Source organism: Saccopteryx bilineata, chromosome 3 (assembly GCF_036850765.1).
Source record: "Saccopteryx bilineata isolate mSacBil1 chromosome 3, mSacBil1_pri_phased_curated, whole genome shotgun sequence".
Classification (NCBI taxonomy): domain Eukaryota; kingdom Metazoa; phylum Chordata; class Mammalia; order Chiroptera; family Emballonuridae; genus Saccopteryx; species Saccopteryx bilineata.
Genome location: NC_089492.1, coordinates 34,798,559 through 34,818,217, shown reverse-complemented (window position 1 = coordinate 34,818,217; position 19,659 = coordinate 34,798,559). Strand labels below are relative to the sequence as shown.

General features: G+C 37.7%; 1 protein-coding gene across 2 annotated transcripts; it reads right to left on the bottom strand.

The window, feature by feature from the left end:
- Positions 1-247: 247 nt before the first annotated feature.
- On the bottom strand, positions 248-19,535 carry PABPC1 (poly(A) binding protein cytoplasmic 1). 2 transcript variants are annotated; one of them, XM_066265941.1, is made up of 15 exons: positions 18,859-19,535; positions 15,704-15,897; positions 15,040-15,155; positions 12,684-12,823; positions 10,377-10,471; positions 9,902-10,039; positions 9,615-9,710; positions 5,082-5,354; positions 4,798-4,888; positions 4,011-4,121; positions 3,764-3,918; positions 2,904-2,988; positions 2,236-2,366; positions 1,501-1,594; positions 248-697 (listed from the first exon to the last, which is right to left on the bottom strand). In XM_066265941.1, exons 1-14 carry the CDS (start codon positions 19,049-19,051, stop codon positions 1,502-1,504), a joined length of 1,911 nt encoding a protein of 636 aa, XP_066122038.1. In that variant the 5' UTR covers positions 19,052-19,535; the 3' UTR covers positions 248-697; position 1,501. The 2 variants fall into 2 exon arrangements, with proteins under 2 accessions (XP_066122038.1, XP_066122039.1); XM_066265942.1 differs by having other exon boundaries at positions 12,693-12,823.
- Positions 19,536-19,659: the final 124 nt, after the last annotated feature.

Here is a 19,659-nt window from a genome sequence, read left to right as displayed (position 1 = left end):
GTCATAAACTGGCATCATCTCAAAGGAATGTTAAGATCACTTAACAAATACAGATACACCTTGTTTAAGAATGCACAAGGAAATCTAAATTCATAAAATACTTTAGAGCAATTGTCTTGTGCCTCCTCTTTTCCATAAAAACAAGACATTCTTGAAACTAATTAGTACCTTTGTCACAAGAGGTTCTTATGCTAATTCCAGCTTATCTATTGACACAAGCCAAGAGAAATAAAATAACATCACTCTGCACTCTTTAAGGAATTTTTATTAAAGCAAAAATTTTATAATCCAAATTATGTTTCCTTGCTCAGTTATCAATTCTGTGAATTTAAACAGAAGTAATATTCTGAGCTATTCCACAGTAAAGAATTATAAAATTAAAGAAAGGAATGTTTTAAATTTTTGTACTTTGCTGAAAATTCTTTTCCCGGGTCTATAAAACAATTTGTTTTTATATTTTACTATTTTTTTGTGGGTTTTTTTTGTTTGTTTTAAAATCAATAAGTAATCTAGGACTAGCATTATGTTTGCTAGACCTGGCATTTGCTCGGTACATAAGGTCCAAAGTTTCCTTTCCTTTTTTTATTTATTTTATATTTTGCAATGTTTTTTTTTTTCTTCATAATATTTAAGTTTTTCGATGTTTAGCTATTTTTCTTCGGTGAAGCACGAGTTCTCTTTGTGGTCCCTGATCAATCTGTAAATGTGAAGGAAAAAAGACTATGATCATCAAACTTGTTATGGGACTAGATCTTAACTATTCCAACTACTACAAAGAAAGGATCATTATGTAAAGTTATAGAGATACTAAGTATTGCTACAATGATCATATCATAATACAAAAATGTATCAAATTTACATGTGGTACACCTTAATCTTGCCTGTTACATAAATATACTTAATAAAACCAAAACCAACAAAACAAGGAAGGAGGCCCATACTAGTACTTATCAGTAGCAAATTAAAGCCATGCGTGAAATTCAGTCTGCAGCCTGTTTCTGTCAAATTTTACTAGACAACCACCTACTGTCTTTGGTTGCTTTCACACAGTAACAGTGATAGCTGAATTACTGCCAACAAAGACAAGGCCTACAAAACCCAAAGTATTTTCTATCTGATCCTTTACAGAACAGCTTAGCTGATCTCTGCTCCTGAACATACCAGCTACATTACCCTGTTTCCTGGGAGTAATGAAGGGCAATAGCAGAGGGATAAGCTAGGGAAAGCCCTCAGCATACATACACAAAGGGCCAACCCCCATTACAGGCCATTTAATAAAAATTACTATACAAAATGTTTAATCATGCTTTGATTTTAAAAATTCAAGTCAATACCAGGGCAACAGATAAAATTTAATTTTTATATTTCTACTTCTCTTTGAGAAATTAGCAATACATTTGGAATTAATGGCAAAATAAATCTTTGCTATGTTTCAAAATATGCTCTGTTAACAAGATAAAAGAAACAAGCTTAAAACAATAAGCCTGAGGGAAAGCTCACTTTAAACGGTGGGAACACCAGTGGCACTGTTGACTGCTTTCTGGGCAGCCTCTTTAGCTTGGTGGGCTTGTAGTACAGCTACAGCTTCATCAACCTTCAAGAAAAGGAACAAATTGGCTATCAAAAGGACTAACCAGAAGGATCTCAACTATAAACAAATGCTTATCAAACTATTAATAAAAACAGAACACAACAAAACATTCCAACTGTATTCAATCTTTTTGGGTTCCATTCCACCAGTGCTCTCCTACCAAAAATCCCCCAAAACTGAAAAATATTAGCAAATATCACCACCTTTTTCCAATAAAGTAGCAGTTAAGAGAACATGGATAGGAGAGTACAAATGACTACATTTGAAACCAAACTCTGCTACTTCCTAGCTTTGGAGCATTGGGAAAATTATTCAGCTTCTCTGTGCTTGCTTCCCCATTTATAAATGATAATAGCACCGCAGGTTATTACTGGAACTTACAATTAATACTTACAAAGCTCTTAGAACTGTGTGTGATTTGTACAGGGTAGGCAAGAGTAGGCTTACAGTTGTTTGTATGGGAAATACAATAAATAAGAATCCAAGAATAAGTGTTGTTTTTCACATACAACTGTAAACCTACTTTTGTCCCACCCTGTATATAGCAGTTTAAAATGTTCTATGAAACTAAGTTCCTACAAAAAGCCCTGAAATATACATACACAGACTAAGAGGCTGTTAGAGAAATGATAAATTTAAATTACTTTAGAACGGAGAGACTCTGGAGACTCAAGCATATGAAGAAGTTCTGAATTATCAATCTCCAACAACATGCCAGTGATTTTACCAGCAAGAGTAGGGTGCATGGCTTGAATTAAAGGAAACAGCCGTTCACCTAGAAACAAAAACATTCAAAAACTCTTGTCAATCAAAAATAACCTTTAAAGCATCTAATATTAAAACTGGGATATAAGAACCTTTTATAAAGAGCAAATATATACTAACCCATTCCCCGCCATTTCACTAAATCTTTAAAATAGTGTAAAACAGATTAAGATCCAAAGGCAATTAATTCTTGGCAATTATCAGTTAAAAAAAAAGTGAGATTAAGCTATGTTACTATATTAAATTGTTATAATGTGCTCAAGTCAAGTCACAGTTCTTTCCTCATTTGTTTCAAATTCTTACTTCCAAAAATGCTGTGCGAGTTCAAGGCAAATAGAGTGCAATGCCCTGTTACCCCCTAACCACCAAAAGCTACACACATCAATAGCTTTCTGGGCTTTCGTTATGCAAACCGCACCATTATGATCATTCAGGCCAAATTCAGATGAATCTTGCCACCCTAGCTGTCATTATTAGGTGCAAAGGAGGTAGGTCTATGTATCTATTTTCTAGTCTCTAGCCAACTAGGTAGGACAAAGGTACTTACCCAACATTTGCTTTTGCTCTTGAGGAGGGGCAGATGCCAACATGGAAGCAGTCAAAGGCTCCTGACCTTGTACATGAACAGCAGGCTTAGATATAAAATAGGAAAGAAAACTCATAAGTTTAAAGTACAGAAGTAATGGCAAGCACAAAGGACAACCAGTCTGGAAAATCACAGAAATGATGAAGACTGCAATCTAAACAGAAACAGAAGCTAAGTGAATCAGAAATACAGCATAAGGCCCTGGCAGGCTAGGTTCAGTGAAGAGAGCATCGGCCTGGCATATGGATATCTGGCTTCAAATCCCAGTCAGGACACACAAGAGGAGTGGCCATCTGCTTCTCCTCTGTCTCCCTGTTCTTTTTTCTTCTCCCTAAGCCACTGGCTAGACTGGTTTGAACGTCGGCCCCAGGTGCTAAGGATAGCTTGGCTGCTTCAAAGCACAGCTCCCTCAGGAGCTAAAAATAGCTCCGTTGATTCGAGCACCAGCCGGGTGTATTCCGGTCCAGGAGCATGCGTACATATCTCACTATCTCCCTTCCTCTCTCTTAAAAACAAAACAAAATAATAACACAGAAATACAGCATGACTATTAACACTTAGTTGCTCAAGTATTATAACCACATGGGATATCTCACCTTTTTCAGGAATATTCACTGGAACCAGATTTCTATTTATGATCAATGAGTTTTGGTCCCAGGGTAAAAAAAAAGGGCAAGCTACATCTCACAAACTAAACTTTATTTTACCCTTTCTTCCTTACAGCTATACCTAACAAAACTCTCAACTCAAGCCACACAAGTCAATTCTTTGATTGCAACCAAGGTTCTGTCACCGTTATGAAGAAAGCAGTAAGTCCGTACCTGCTGCATGGTGACTTGCGGCTGTGCATTAAGATGTTGCTGAGGATTGCGAACTCCCGCAGCGTATTTATACTGTGGAACTGTGCGGACAGCAGGAGCAGCTGCAGCAGCAGCAGCTGCAGGACGTGGACCCATTGTCTGTGTTGATGTATTAGCTAAAAAAAAAAAATTTTTTTTTAATATTTTTGTACATTTACCTGCTACTTCAAAATTGGAATCAATTGTTACAGGCAGGGTTAAGCCTCACCAACACGCTGTGTCGACATGACTCGTGGAACCTGTGAAGAAGCTGGTCTCATAGTACTAAATGGTGGTCTAGGAGCGGCTGGGCGAATAGCACCGGGCATATTTTGGAATGCTGCATTTAAAGACAACAAACACACATCAACACAAAACTCACTGGAAGTGTTTATGCTGCTTTTTTAGAGCTGAAGTTTGCACAAAGGATAAAAATGACCAAATATAAACACGATTTTTAAAAGCTTAGTCACACACCTGTAATTTCCCCAGATTTATCAGAGCAGACCATCAGTAAATAAAAATCCTTATTAACATCTGAACATGAAACATAAATCTTGTTCCAAGTGCTTCTGTAATACAGCACTGTTCTACAGTCAGGGCAAGGACAAAATGCCAGGACCCTGGGTCCTCACACAGAACAAGGTCTCTTAAAAAACTACCGCCTAACCAAATATGAAATTAAGAGCTGGATGCTAACAATAAAAGAAAAACAAGAAAGTAATAAAAAGACAAAATACTTCAAAGTAAAATAAACGAGTTTTTTTATAAAAAAGTTGGATCTGTTCCCAAACTTATCATAAAGGAAAACCAAACTAGCAGAGAAATCACTGTCTCACTAATACAGGAAAGGTAAAGCATTTCACAATTCCTTTTTAAAAAATGCCAGGATTCCTCAAAATAATCACTGAAAGCCAGAAATTATGAAAAACAAGTTAATATGACAGTTAATTGGCCTCATATGTATTTTTATTTCAAATAATTCATTCCGTTAAGAAAAAAAGTGAAAGGCTTACGATGAGGTCTGGCACCCTGAGCAGTCCAGCGAGGACTTGGTCTTAGTTGAGCAATTTGGCTAGGAGGATAGTATGCAGCACGGTTCTGAGTCTGCAGAAAGCAAGCAAACACATCAGCAAAGGAAAGAGCAAATAATGCAGCCAGCTATACTCTCAAAACATTTAGCAGGTTCTCACAGTGTGAGCGTTTTAATAACTTAAATCATAATTACGTCTCCTAATATATTCCCCTTAAAGTTTTATCATTATCACAAAATAAAAAATGACCAAATATAAAAACCTACCTGGGGGATAGCTGCCATGAAGTAACCTGAAGGAGGTGCTGGCTGGTAGGGGTTGATTACGGGGTTGGGGACAGCTCTCACACTTGCCATTCTCTGCATATACTGGTTAGTGAGGTGAGCCTGGCGCTCTTCTTTGCGCTGAGCTAAAGCTACATACAATGGCTTGGTGGCCACAATTCTACCATTCATTTCTGTAACAGCTTTAGTGGCTTCTTCTGGGGAGGAGAAACATACAAAACCAAACCCTTTGCTGCGACCCCCCTCCATCATAACCTATTGAAAGAAAAAAAATATTAAGGTTAATGCAATGGTAAATGAGGCACAAAAAGAGAGCATTACAATTATAATCATAACCACTGACTCAAATAACCAAACCTTGTTTAATACTTTCACCATTTTTTTCTCACAATTTTCCCATAATATCTAAAAATTAAGGGCACGTCCACACAAGTATTATTCTGGCCAAGCAAAGGAGAAAGCAAGTAAGTAGAGGGTACAACAGCAACTTTTTTAGATAGTCATAGATGTTAAAGTTTTCAATATTAAAGTTTAAATATCTCTAGATACATTCACGGCCTACTAAATCTGACTCTTTCAGTACCACTAGAAATATCCAATTAAAATTAGACTCTTCTTGACTGACTGGTGATGGCACAGTGGACAGAGCTTCGACCTGGGACACTGAGGTCCCACGTTTGAAACCGAAGGTCACTGGCTTGAGGGACGGCTCATCAGCTTCAGCCAAAAGGTCACTGGCTGGGGTGAAGTCCTCCAGTCAAGGCACATGAGAAGCAATCAGTGAACAACTAAAGTGAAGCAACTACAAGTTGATGCTTCTCATCTTTCCCCTCCCTGTCTCTCTCAAAAAAGAAAAAATTAAACTCTTAGCAATTCAAGATGACAAGTTGCTTTGCTATTTTTTAAAGAAAGGTGGGAGGGGGGTTTAAACCTACACTTGTATTTTAAAATAAATGCTTTACACTCAAGACCAGAAGAGCCACGAATATTGGGGTAAAAACAATATTCAAGACAAAGTTTCCATTGGCTGCGAAGATCTTTTAAATGAGCAGTGAGGAGATGCAAACTCCTCACTAGCCCTGCAATGTACATCAACGTGCTATTCAGCCTCATTACATGGTATGCTGGTGGCACAGGAACAAAACAGGCTCCAAAATCTCAGTTATATGTGGAATCCAAACAAAACAAAAAAACCACACTAACACACAAAACCCAAACAAAAAGAAAAGAAACCAAAAAAACCCCTCCCAGGTTCCTGGATACAGAAAACAGACTGGTTGGTGCCAGAGGGGTGGGGAAACTGGGTAAAGGGGATTAAACAGTACAAACTCCTAGCTACAAAGTAAATCGTGGAAACAATGTGCAGTGTGGAGACTATACTTAATAATACGGTTTTATATAGTTGAAGGGTGCTAAGGTAAATCTTAAAAGTGTTCTTATCACAAGAAAAATATTTTTTGTAACTATGTACGGTGATATATTGTGGTGATCACTTCACAGTACAAACACTGAATTACTGTGTTGTAAACCTAAAACTGTTAAGTCAATTATATCTATATTTAAATGCCTCCAGAAACACATCCATGCAATTTTGGGAATTTAGTATGTTAAAACTAACTATTTTATTTATTTTTTAAAAATAATTTTATTTTTTTAATGGGGTGACATCAATAAATAAGGATACATATATTCAAAGATAACATGTCCAGGTTATCTTGTCATTCAATTATGTTGCATACCCATCACCCAAAGTCAGATTGTCCTCTGTCACCTTCTATCTAGTTTTCTTTGTGCCTCTCCCCCTCCCCCTTTCCCTAAAATTAACCATTTTAAAAACAGTGAGAAAAAGACGAACTATTTATTTAGTACATGGTACATTAGGATAATTGAAAAGAATTAAGTTAACTCTCTTATTCACATCACGTTAAAAAAAAATTGCCAGACAGATTCTTAATCTGAATATAAAACGCAAAAATATATGAAAAATCTAAGATGACATACAAGATCTCAAAGTCTTAAGTAAAAGACTTGAAGAAAATATATGCAATATAAACCAAAGGCCTGACATAAAATTCTCCCTAAATTAACAAGACAACCAATCAATGCAATACAATAATATGCATATAAAGGCAAAATTAGTAAATACATGAAAAAACCTGTCACCATTTAAAAAGATATGTATCACTTATAATTTTGTTTTTAAACATATATACCCACAAACCAGCAATTTCAATTCTAGAACTTCAGAAATATTGGCATGTGTGCAAAAGTATATACATGTGTGTGTGTATGTGTATATATAAATATTTATCAGAGGTGGATTTAACAGTGGACACATACAAAGCAGCCCAGATGCTATCAATACAGGTATAACAATTTATGATACATCCATTCCATGAATATTTAGCTCTTGGCAAAAAAGAAAAAAAAGAGAAAAATGCCTGAAATACACACTGTATTTGAATATAATGTTAATAAAATGCAGAATATGTATGGTATGATCCTGTATTTTAAAACCTATTTATATATATTAACAGTTTGGACAAGAATAAAACAATTATCTAGGAATGCCACCCAAGCTCTTTGGAAACTGAAAATGGAGGATGACACAGGCATCACCTTTCACTTTTTATCTTCCTGTCTTGTTAAATGTGTTTTTTCAGCATGCAATATTAAATCTACATAATGACCACCTCCTCTAAAATATATAAATTTTTGCCCAACTTTTCACCTCCTTGCAAACTGATACTATAATCCACAAGACTTTAAAGACTCTCCTTTGTAAAGCATGCAAACGCCATACGTTCAAAATAAACTGATGCATAATATTCATTTAAACAGCTTTAAGGAAAAATACTGAGGATAAAGACACTCAAGCCTGACCAGGCGGTGGCGCAGTGGATAGAGCGTCGGACTGGGATGCAAAGGACCCAGGTTCGAGACCCAGAGGTCGCCAGCTGAGCGCGGGCTCATCTGGCTTGAGCAAAAAAAAAGCTCACCAGCTTGGACAGAAGGTTGCTGGCTCGAGCAAGGGGTTACTCGTTCTGCTGGAGGCCCACGGTCAAGGCACATATGAGAAAGCAATCAATGAACAACTAAGATGTCACAACAAAAAATTGATGATTGATGTTTCTCATCTCTCTCCATTCCCGTCTGTCTGTCCCTATCTATCCCTCTCTTTCTCTGGAAAAAAAAAAAAAAAAAAGACACTCAAAAATAAATTCTATCACACTTCAGGTACTCTCACAAAAGCACAGGTGGAAACAACAAGGCAACCACATCACTTGCTTTTTTATTTGTATTCATCTACTGTGTCCCAATTCCTCGCTTTCAGTCACTCCCTCGGTCAAGGGGGTTGCCAGGAAAAGCTGAGTAGAAAGATGAGCCACAGGTCATTCCAGTGCACTGCGTTTTAATTTCCCCTATACTCTTCTCAGAAGCTGACTCAAGTTTTAGTTAGCCCTGTCCCAACACATATGCGCAAAACTACATTCAGAGGAATTCTTGGGACCTTGAACACCATAAAAAAATACCTGGGGTACAAGGTTCCTGAATCAAAATTTCAGAATTTAGAATAGAATCCTACTACTGTATTTCTCAATTTCTGATTTCAAGTAAAAGGGAAAATGGTCTCTCTTCACTGCTGGGGGCTTGAAGTTGGACTCCCCAGAATGATCAAGTGAATAAAGATGAGCCCAATAGTTAATAAGTTAACTATGGTCATCAACTGCAGCCTTCCTCAGGCAAGAATCTGTAACTCTCCATCTGCAAAAGTACACCAGGAGGCTAGAACATCTGCTTTAAATTTGAATTTTGAAGTGAAGCAAAAACTCAATTTCCAGAAAAACAAGATTTGGAGAAAGAGGAACCCATTTGGACTATTGACTTATAAAGAAAATAACTATTAATGCAAAATTTAAATACATATATAAGGTCTACCGGAAAGTTCTGTCCGTTTCTATCACAAGTTTCGACACGTAAACATACATGCCTATTTTTATTACTTAATGTATACATACTGACGTAGCAAATTAACTAAAACAAAGTTGATTCACGTTAGTCTTATGTGTGAAGCCATAGTGTACCCATGGCTACTGATAATGTTCATTTACGCCACTGTAATTTTTACGAATTTCAACTAGGAAGAAATGCTACAGAAGCATGTCTGTCGCATCCACCATATTCCCCGGACTTAGCACCCTCCGACTATCTCTTGTTTTTGTCCTGACAAAATTTTTTGAAGGGCAAAAAATTCAAAAATGAAGATATCAAACAAGCACTGGTTCAATTTTTTGCATCAAAAGATAACATATTTCAAAAATGGGATATACAAATTGCCCTCATGCTGGCAAGAAATCATTAATAATAATGGCAATTATATTATTTAATAAAGTTTATTGACGGTAAAAAAAAATTTGTATTTTGTTTTATTCCAAAAAACGAACAAAACTTTCCGGTAGACCTTATATTTATGGTTTTCTCAAAATCTAAAAAACTTATGTATCATATGCTTACCTTTGCACTAGTGATTGTACCAAATGGAGAAAACTCTTTCCGGAGACGTTCATCATCAATACCATCATCAAGATTTTTCACATAAAGGTTAACACCCTTAAAAAAAAATAAAAGTAAGAGAGGGAAGAAAACCATGGTGGCACTTAAAGCATGCTTCCAACTGCCTCATCCCATGTTTCTTCTCCTTTCCCCTCACACACTCCATGGTTACCTGGCAGTACATGAAATGAACATAAAATAAGTTTCCTCATCCCTTTCTTATCTTGCTTGTTCAATTAAAAATAAACCTGGTATCTGGTGATTCTATCTTGCTTCATCTGTTCAAATTTGCGCTTAAGTTCCGTCTGTCGTTCCACTTTTTTCTGAGCTCGGCCAACATAAATTTGTTTTCCATTGAGCTCCTTTCCATTCATCTCATCCACAGCCTTACAAAAAAAAGGGAAGAAAATAGTTACAAAAAACTTAACTACTAACTTGAAATAGTCAAGTTCATTACTTTAACAATAAAAAAATGCTAGGTCATAAAAGCTAGATAGATCCATCATGAAAACTAAACTTTGAGATTATGGGAAAATATATATACATTCTCAATTTATATCCTCAAAATATATAAAATGCAAATAATTCAAAACAATACATGTAAAAATAAACATGTAAAATAGTCATTGGTATGCATGTAAGTTTGACTATTATATCCCCCCTTTACCATAAAATATAGAAAACCCCACCATGCCTGAATTAGCGTATTTAAGTCTGTCTTACTTTCTGTGCATCTTCATGCCTTTCGAAGCTTACAAATCCAAAACCTTTGGATTTTCCACTTTCATCAGTCATTACTTTCACACTTAAGGCAGGTCCTAAAAAAGTTTTTAAATAATGACTCAAAGATGTTCCATACATTTAGTTTATACATTTCAAATTACATCATAGAAAAACAAAAGCCATGCACGAGTACCAAATATTCTCTTCAAAGATGCTTTATTTCTACTAAGAGGTTAAGAAAATATTCCCTGAAACATTTCTGCCCCCACTTATGAAGACATATTTTAGACAACTGTTAAAAAATGTTTTATTCTTAGCATTAGTACAAAACATATTTGCTTTATTTTTAACCCAACAATTTGGTTTTCTTGACATCAGAATTAAGAATTTCCTTTTTTTTTTTTTTAAGATTTTATTTATTCATTTTAGAGAGAGACAGAGAGAGACAGAGAGAGAGAGAGAGAGAGAGAAGAGAGGGAGGAGCTGGAAGCATCAACTCCCATATGTGCCTTGACCAGGGAAGCCTGGGGTTTCGAACCAGTGACCTCAGTGTTCCAGGTCAACGCTTTTGCCCACTGCACCACCGCAGGTCAGGCAAGAAAGAATTTCTTAAGCCTTAGCCCACTAGATTTCAACAGGCAGTGGAGGGAATATAGCATATGACATTTGGAAATAACAAAGAATCATCTAAAGGAGGTGGCATGTTTCTGAATTCACAGAACACTTAATTTAACTGAGGTAGATATTTCTCAGGTAGGTAGGGCAAAAAGGCTAGAATAACCACATTTGATTAAAGAGAATTTGCAAGAGGTACGAGCGTAGGTTCTCTGCTATACCAATCAATCTGCTATACAGAGCTCATCAATCTGCTATAAAAAACCATAAAGTACGTAATTGACAAATTTACTATCAGTTGTCAACTGACAGCATTATTCATTTGGGATAAGCCGTTAACAATATACATCCTAACTTTAGAAATAGCTTCTAATACAAAAAACCAAAATATACAAAAGTCAGTCACAGGAAGTCACATTTTCCTCATCTAACACAATTCATCTTTGTGCAAAAATAACTTTTTTTTTGCTCCAAGGAGTAGAGAGGTTCAATGGGGCATGTTAGCTTGGCAAAAGCTTTCAAGAAAAGCCACCATGTTCAACATAAGAAAAGCAAAGGGTACAAGGCAAGCAAATCATTTGCAAAAATGTACAAATTAATTCATCTTTAGATCACTTACAAACTAAAGGTTGGTTACAGTTCATTAATTTGAAGTTTAATGAAGTTAATTTGAAATGCAAGGGAAGAGTAGTCAGATCCTATAGATTCAGAAGGCCATCCCAAGGAGGTAAGTCTCGGAAAATCTCCCTCTTTGGCCTTGTCTCTAAGTCAGTTTTTTAAAATTAATTAATTTTTAGAGAGCAAGAGCAAGCGAGCAAGAAAGACAGAGACAGAGCGGAAGGGAGATGAGAAGTGTCATCTCATAGTTGTGGCACCTTAGTTGTTCAGTGATTGTTTTCCCATTGTGCTTTGACTGGGGGGCTTTATCTGAGCCAGTGACTCCTTGCTCAAGCCAGTGACCATGGGGTTTCAAACCCGTGCCTCAGTGTCCCAAGTCTATGCTCTATCCACTGTGCCACCACCTGGTTAGGCTCAATGAGTTTTAAATTGCTCAAAGATGATGCTACTTAGACTGACCATAGAGCCTAAAGCTGCTGAGCTTTTCTGTCCCTTACATTCCTAGGATCATATAAGTGGACAAGTCCACCAAAATTTAACATAGCAAAATCTTCCATATCTGGTCCAATTATAGCCACACCTTACTGTGCTAGTACAATGTTATTAATCTTTAAACTGTAAAGAATTCTATTTATATACTACTCTGTAGTATAAAACAGTGGTTCCCCAACCTTTTTTGGGCCATGGACCGGTTTAATGTCAGAAAATATTTTCACGGACCGGCCTTTAGGGTGGGATGGATTAAATGTATCACATGACCGAGATAAGTGTCAAGAATGAGTCTTAGATGGATGTAACAGAGGGAATCTGGTCATTTTAAAAAATAAAACATCATTCAGACTTAAATATAAATAAAATGAAAATAATGTAAGTTTTTTATTCTTTCTCTGCGGACCAGTACCAGTCTGCGGCCTGGGGACCACCGGTATAAAAGACTACCAGTAGCTTAATGTAAATGATTACAAATATTTTAAGTAGCATTAAGTCTCATTTAGTTTTAGTATAATCAGTCAAAACTAATATTGAGCAATTACTCAGAACTTTGAGTGTAAAAATTTAATTCAGACACATTACCAAACTTGCCAAAGAGATCCTTAAGGCGCTCATCATCCATGTCTTCCCCAAAATTCTTGATGTAAACATTGGTGAACTCTTTTGCCCTAGCTCCAAGTTCTGCTTCTCGTTCTTTACGAGACTTAAATCGTCCCACAAATCTAATAAAACACATAAGAACTATAAAATTAGGTTCCATTTTATAAATTTCACATTAATTAAGCCTGATGGTTGATTTTGTAAATGTTACTGATAACTTCAGAATCTCTTAATAACAAGCACACTATATTATAAAACAAATAGAGCCTCAACTACAGAAATAAAAGCACAAAATATAACTTCATAACTATAATCACACACACACAAAAATTTATCTTTGCTTCATTAAAAAAAAATTTTTTTGAGAGAAATGGAAAAACAGAGAAAAAGAAGCATCAATTTGTTGTTCCACTTAGTTATGCTACTGATTGCCTCTCTTATATGCCCTGACTGGGGCTCGAACCAGCAACCCCGGCGCTCCAAACTGACACTCTAGCCACTGCGCCACTGGCCAGGGCCAAAACATTTTTCCTGATACACACACTTCTCTACTTTCTGAACAGCTAACCCAGGGTTAAAGAGATCACATTTATTACTACAGATGAGTGGGATGCCAATGAACAGACATGAAAGCTTTCACAGCTGTTTCAAAGTGGCTCTTGCATTTTGTTTGCAATCTCCTAACTGAAAATGTAATTTGTTAATTCTGTCTTCTCAACATACACTAACCTGGCATAATTTTCTTTGCAACATTATCAACAAAATATGTTTAAAATCTATAAACACAAATCATGATCGACTTCTCATGTCTTTGTTTTCTGTGTTTAAGAACATTAAAGGAGATACCTATGATTTTATTTCCTTATATCACCTCCTACCCACCCATATGGTAGTGCTTCTCCATGTTGATTTTTTTTTAATGTATTCTCCTCAGGGAAACATAGCCCTACTGAATGTCTACTACATCCTATGGAGAACATCCTTAGGTCACAGCATTAAGACCAATGTTATGAATTTTATAAATGTTCTCAATGGGAGCATAATATTCCACTGTGGCCATTATTTACATAAACTTTCTATCTTTGTAAATAATGCTGGAAATTCATGAGACTTTGCTAGTTGTTCTTATAACATGCAGAAATTAACTTTATATATACAGTCAAACTGTTTTCCCAAAGGGTTGTATCATTTAATATGCAAAACAGCAATAAATCAAGTCTTTTTTTTTATACTGCCCCACCAGCAGTGGGCACTACCTCCCCACCAAAGTGCTGCTCACAGGCAAACTATGTTTTCATTTGCAAATACTAATGATGCTGAATATTTCTCATTCAAAGATGTACCAAGGATTAGCCTTTATAAACACTGTTTATATTAAGTAGTTGCTGGTTTTAGACTTAGATTCTTCACATATTACAAAGTCTTTCCTTCACCATGTAATTGACACAGAATTCAAACAGGCACATGACTCCTTCATGTAGACTGACCACACCACTTGATGCACTGGTTTATGAGAACCGTGCCTTAAGAGTGATGCAGCTGACCTATAACCAAATCTAATTTGTATGCCATCATTATCCAGCAACATGAACTCACAGATCATTTACAGTATGACCTCACTGCTAAATTTGCCCAGATCCACTGGCACTGAAAATATTTTAAGATTTGTCATTTTTTTGGGCTCAAAATGTGAATCCTTACAGACTACAGCAGAAATAGTCTTATACAGGTTTTATCAGTGCCATTATTTTAAAAGTTTGCAACTTTTAAGAACAAGTTTATTTCAGAAAGCTTAATCATGAAGACTTCTGGTTTAATTCAGCTTTTTCTTTAAAGAGATGAAGAAGGTTCAAAAGGTTAAAATAAATCATTAAATTTCATCAGTGAATTCCAACAGTATAACCAAGAGTCATCCCTTGACTCAAGAGTTTAGTCCACTGGGTCTGTATCTGAGCGCATTTGTCATGCCAACATTTAATTACAGGCATATTACTTTAGCCTCAGTTTCCTCAAACGTAAAATGAGCTAATTACTACCTCAGGAATTATGATTAAGTTTCTGTCTGGATTCCTAGTTCTTCAACTATACACTTACTCTGAAAAAGCTTGATATCCCAGGATACCCATTTTTTTCCTTTTTCTTTTTGGTTTGAACTGGCTTGCTCTTTACATCTTTATTAATTAATGGAATGTGTAAGAGACAATTATAAAATCTCCCCCAAGATGTTATTAACTTTCATTCTATTTCTTTAAGAGCTAAAATACATCAACTTATAAAATTAATGCACTGATTTGAACTACTAAGAATTAAAGATGATTAACTCAATATTTATACTTACACTTTGCGATCATTTAGAAGCATCCCATTCATTTTTTCAATAGCTCTTTCCGCTGCTTCCTGTGTCTCAAAATGTACAAATCCATAACCCTTGGAACCATTCTCATCACAAACCACCTGGGAAAAAAATGTGTACCAGTTTTTCATTACTTACTATTAATTTAGCATTCTCCCACTGTTGAGAAATACAGTGGACCAAAACTGAGAAGGTGGGAGATGGCTTGGGGAAGCTGATACCACAGCAGAGTCAAAAATCCACGTATAACTTTGACCCCCTAAATACATAGGCTGCCTCTCTGCATCCCTGGGGAATTGGTTCCAGGACCTATGCAGATACCAGAATCTGTGGAAGTCCACTATATAAAACAGTATAGAAAACGCATAGTTGGCCATCTACACCCATGGATTGCCAACCACAAACAGTAAACAGTATAGGTATATTGGGGAAAAAACCTGCATTTTATGTGACCCACACAGTTCAAATGACTGTTATTCAAGGGTCAAAACTGTAACTTTTCAGTCATCTAACCTGGGTGTTTGGGAAATAAAGGTATTCAGTAAGTGTATGCTTACTATTTTAAGGGATAATCTATAAGTAGCTAAAACAAAACAGTATACAGACAGTAGCTAAAACAAAACAGTTTTCCTGTCATATTTTTCCTTACCTTACATGAAAGGATGTTACCAAAAGCAGAAAATGTATCATACAGTGCTTTATTATCAATGGATTTGTCCAAATTTTTAATGAATATGTTGCCCACTCCACTTTTGCGAAGCGATGGATCACGCTGAGACCACATGATGCGAACTGGCTTGCCCTTTATAACATCAAAATTCATGGTGTCCAAAGCTCGCTCCGCTGAAAGAAAGACATTTCCATAGTGAATTATTACTTCTAAACTTTCACAGGCCACTTAAAATTATATAAACTATTGCACGAGGGAGGAGTGGTTCTTGGGCCCACAATCTTATTTCTTCAAACTTCAACATGGCTGGACCTTACCTTGCACTAGCTGAGATTTAAACTGAAGTAACACAGACAAATTAGAACCCCCAATTTCCCCCGTTAACGAATGACATATCACTGAAAGGAAAACAATCTTTTCCTCTAATTGCTATATTTAAAAGCACATTTTTGTTCCTAGTCAACATAAAACCAAGATTCCTTTTCACATTAAGGACATTAGGTAATTACAGATTATCCACAGGCTAAGAGTAGTTTGTGAATTTTTAAGCATTTAAACTTCTTTCCGCTGTCTTGCCAAAATCGGTCCTTTCATTGGCAGCTTATCACTGCCAATATTACACAAAAACTAGTTAATTATCTTAAAAAATGAAAGTCTCTGAATTAGGGGGATTTGGCACAACTTCCTATTGCCATGTAAACACAAAAAGGAAAGGCTTTATCTATTCAGATCAAGATTTGAATCAGGCCTTCAAAAACTAATGGGAAATTGGGCATACTTACCTTTATAACACAGAATTCCTGAACTACCAAGCCCACAATATTCACAATTCACTATACTAATGCTTTCTTGACACACAAAACTAAATTTATCTTAGATCACTTTTCTACTTAATAGCTGATAATTTAACCAATTATTTTTTGAATACTGCTAAGAAATTTTAAAATCTACCCTCTGATTTCAGGATCTATGAAGAATTATATGCATCATTAAAGAAACACTTATTAAAGTTAGGTCTGTAACTGAAAAAAATACATCCTCTAAGTGAAAAAGACTCGTTCCTTAAGAAGAGAAAAACAGTCCATTTTAAGTTCTACACCAAGTTTCACAAACCCTATGCCAATCTAACTGTAAAGTTATTGAGAGGACAAATTCTATTTTATAAATGAAAGTTTCATTTCCCAGAAATAGTGACGATATCATTTGACCACACCTGCTCAGCTCCTTTAATTTTTTTTTTTTTTTTTAGCTGACTTTACTTCTTTTGAATGAGCCACCTCTTTCTGTTAAATTGGAACCTGGTCACTATCATAAGCTATTCTACAAGTCCATCCATGTAGCAATAAATAAAGGGAAAAAAAAACCCACTGAAAAACTATTTGGAAAGATAGTAATTCACACATATAGAAATGCTGTCTTCTTTTGAACAGTCACAGCACTGTTCTATAACCATAACAACCCAAAGTTCAACTTTTCAAATCCCAAGAAATTTAGTACTTTTTAAAAAAATGTAAAATGGTTAAGCTTAGAAAAAATAAAAAACACTTTTCAAAAGCTACCATTTTCTGGTCTCTAGGATTTGTTCAATTTCTCTCTATTCGTTAGATCAAGATTACCTGATCCCTGATATTCTTTTCAGTGATTAATCTTGGCCAGTAATAGAAAGGACTGTTGTAGAATGACAGCTGGAGCTACTACTGCTTACAGAGCAAAAGGGCAGGAAACCTGCAGTGCAGTTTTACAAATTCTTGTCACTCACTAGTCTGCTTACCCAAAATTTCAATATTAACTTTACCTAGTTGAAAGCTAATCATTATGTAATCTAAGTTCTACTAAATGAATTTAATAAAATAAAATTTTAAATTCTACCCTAAAGGCCTTTTCAAAAAAAAAGAAAAAAATCCTTATGTTATAGAATACCGGACAGGTATTTAAGCAGCTGGGGGGGGGAAGCAAAATCGGGCATTAAATCTAGTGAAGCTGACTTGCAATTACATTGATCCAGATATAAAGAAAACACCCTGGCAATATGCATCAGGGCCACACATATCTGCCAAAATTTGTTTCTGTGAACTGCTTCACTTCAAAATAAAATACAAGATTAGCAATATACTTACCCGTAAGTTTCAAGCTAAATTCGAATGTTACTCAGTACTCAATCATTCGCCATGATTTATGGTACGGATATTCTGGGGCACTTTTTAAAAACCTGAACTACTCTTATGCCACTTTAATAATAATCCAGTCTACACTGTGCTCCCAAGTAACATTTTACAGCCAAAATTGGTGTATATGTTTCTGAGTAAACCCATCAAAATCATAGGAACTTGAGAAGAGAAAAAACAATCTTGTGAACAAATTACGAAAATAACTAAAATGACCTAAATTGCCAGAGAAAAAAATGGGCTTCAAAGGGCTCATCCTCCACGTTCCCTCCTCTAACCCTTCTGTTAAATGTTACAGTGAGGAGTGCTAGAACTAAGGGAAAACAGCAAATGTGCGGCTCATCGGTAATTTACATTTCCAGAGCCATCAATCACTGACAAGTTATTAAGAATGGAATCGGAAACCTGAGAATCACCACTGTATCACCATATTCATTTTATTCTAAGGCCCTGTCACTTTCCCAGGAGATTGGGCCAGTAGCAGAACAGGCCTCGGGCCTGTTAGGTTACAGGGTTCAACACGTGGTATTTTTCGAGCACCGAATTGCACTTCCTCCCGGTGCTGAGGCGCCGGCAAAAGACCAGGTGTTAAGAGCGCCCCTACATACTACGGCAACAGGGGGCTCGGCGCCCCAGAACACCCGGCTACTGGCGGAAGCGTCGTGGAAGAACCCAACCTCACCAACCCTCCCAGCGCGTCATCACCCTAAAGTTTGAGAGCGGCTGAGGCCGAGAAAATGGTTGCAAAGGAGGAAGTGGCCAGGCGTGCGAGGGGCGTGCGGCTGCCGGCTCCGCGTGTTCCCCGCGGGTTTGGGGAGCCGGGTCCCGGCGCCCGAGCCTCTCTCCACGCCTGCCCCGGGGGTGGGGGTGACATGCCTTCCCGCCCCCTCCTCCCCCACCGGGGGGCCCGCCGGCCTAGCCCGCCCGCCTGAGCCCGATGGCCGCCCGCCCGCCGGGCCCAGCTCTCACCGTCCGCTGGCTGCTGGAAGTTCACATACGCGTAGCCCAAGGAGCGGCGGGTGATCATGTCCCTGCAGACCCGGATAGAGAGGATGGGCCCGGCCGGGCTGAACTTCTCGTAGAGCATCGCCTCGGTCACGTCGGGGTGTAGGTCCCCCACGTAGAGCGAGGCCATAGGGTAGCTGGGGGCGCTGGGGTTCATCTCGGCACGGCTGCCCGCAGGGCCACAGGCCGCGACCTTTCCGTGAGAGGAGGAGAGCGGGTGCAGGGGCCGGAGCCGGGGGGAGGGGAGCGGGGGGTAAGCGCAGAGGGACAAAAATCAACCGGAATCGAAAACTACTCAACAGCCGCAGAACGGGTTCGATCCGCTGCCGCTGGCTGCCGGCTGGGGAGCGAGAGTGGCGGTTTCGGGTCCGGGCAGCGAGAAGGCCTCGGTCTCTTGGTTCCTTCTTGGAGCTGCTGCGGGGCCGCGGGCGGGTCGGTCTCGGCTGCTTCACCGGGTTATTTTATAAAAAGGAAGAAAAAAAAATAAAAGTCTCCGGCGGAGGAGACGCGGACTTTTTGTAAATTTTTTTTGGGTTTTTTAAGAGATTTTTTTAGATTTTTTTGGGTTTTTTAATAATAAATGTGTGTTCCGAACCCGGAGCACACACTCCGCACTCTCAGCACTAACCGCCGGGGAGAAGGGGAAGCACCGCCTCCTGCACCCTCTACTTATACCCCACGCGGTGCTCGCCCCGCCCCAGCGCGTCTGACGCCAGGGCCCTACGTAAGCGTCAGCGCCGGAGGAGGAGGAGGAGAAAAGGAGGC

Bases quoted from the DNA above. Each gene is read 5' to 3' on its own strand.
- PABPC1 (XM_066265941.1), bottom strand. From the start codon at position 19,051: ATGAACCCCAGCGCCCCCAGCTACCCTATGGCCTCGCTCTACGTGGGG. The intron at 15,898-18,858 runs GTGAGAGCTGGG...TCTTTCTTTCAG, and splicing joins CTTCCAGCAGCCAGCGGACG to CGGAGCGAGCTTTGGACACC. The intron at 2,989-3,763 runs GTACGGACTTAC...TTTATATCTAAG, and splicing joins CGCAAGTCACCATGCAGCAG to CCTGCTGTTCATGTACAAGG.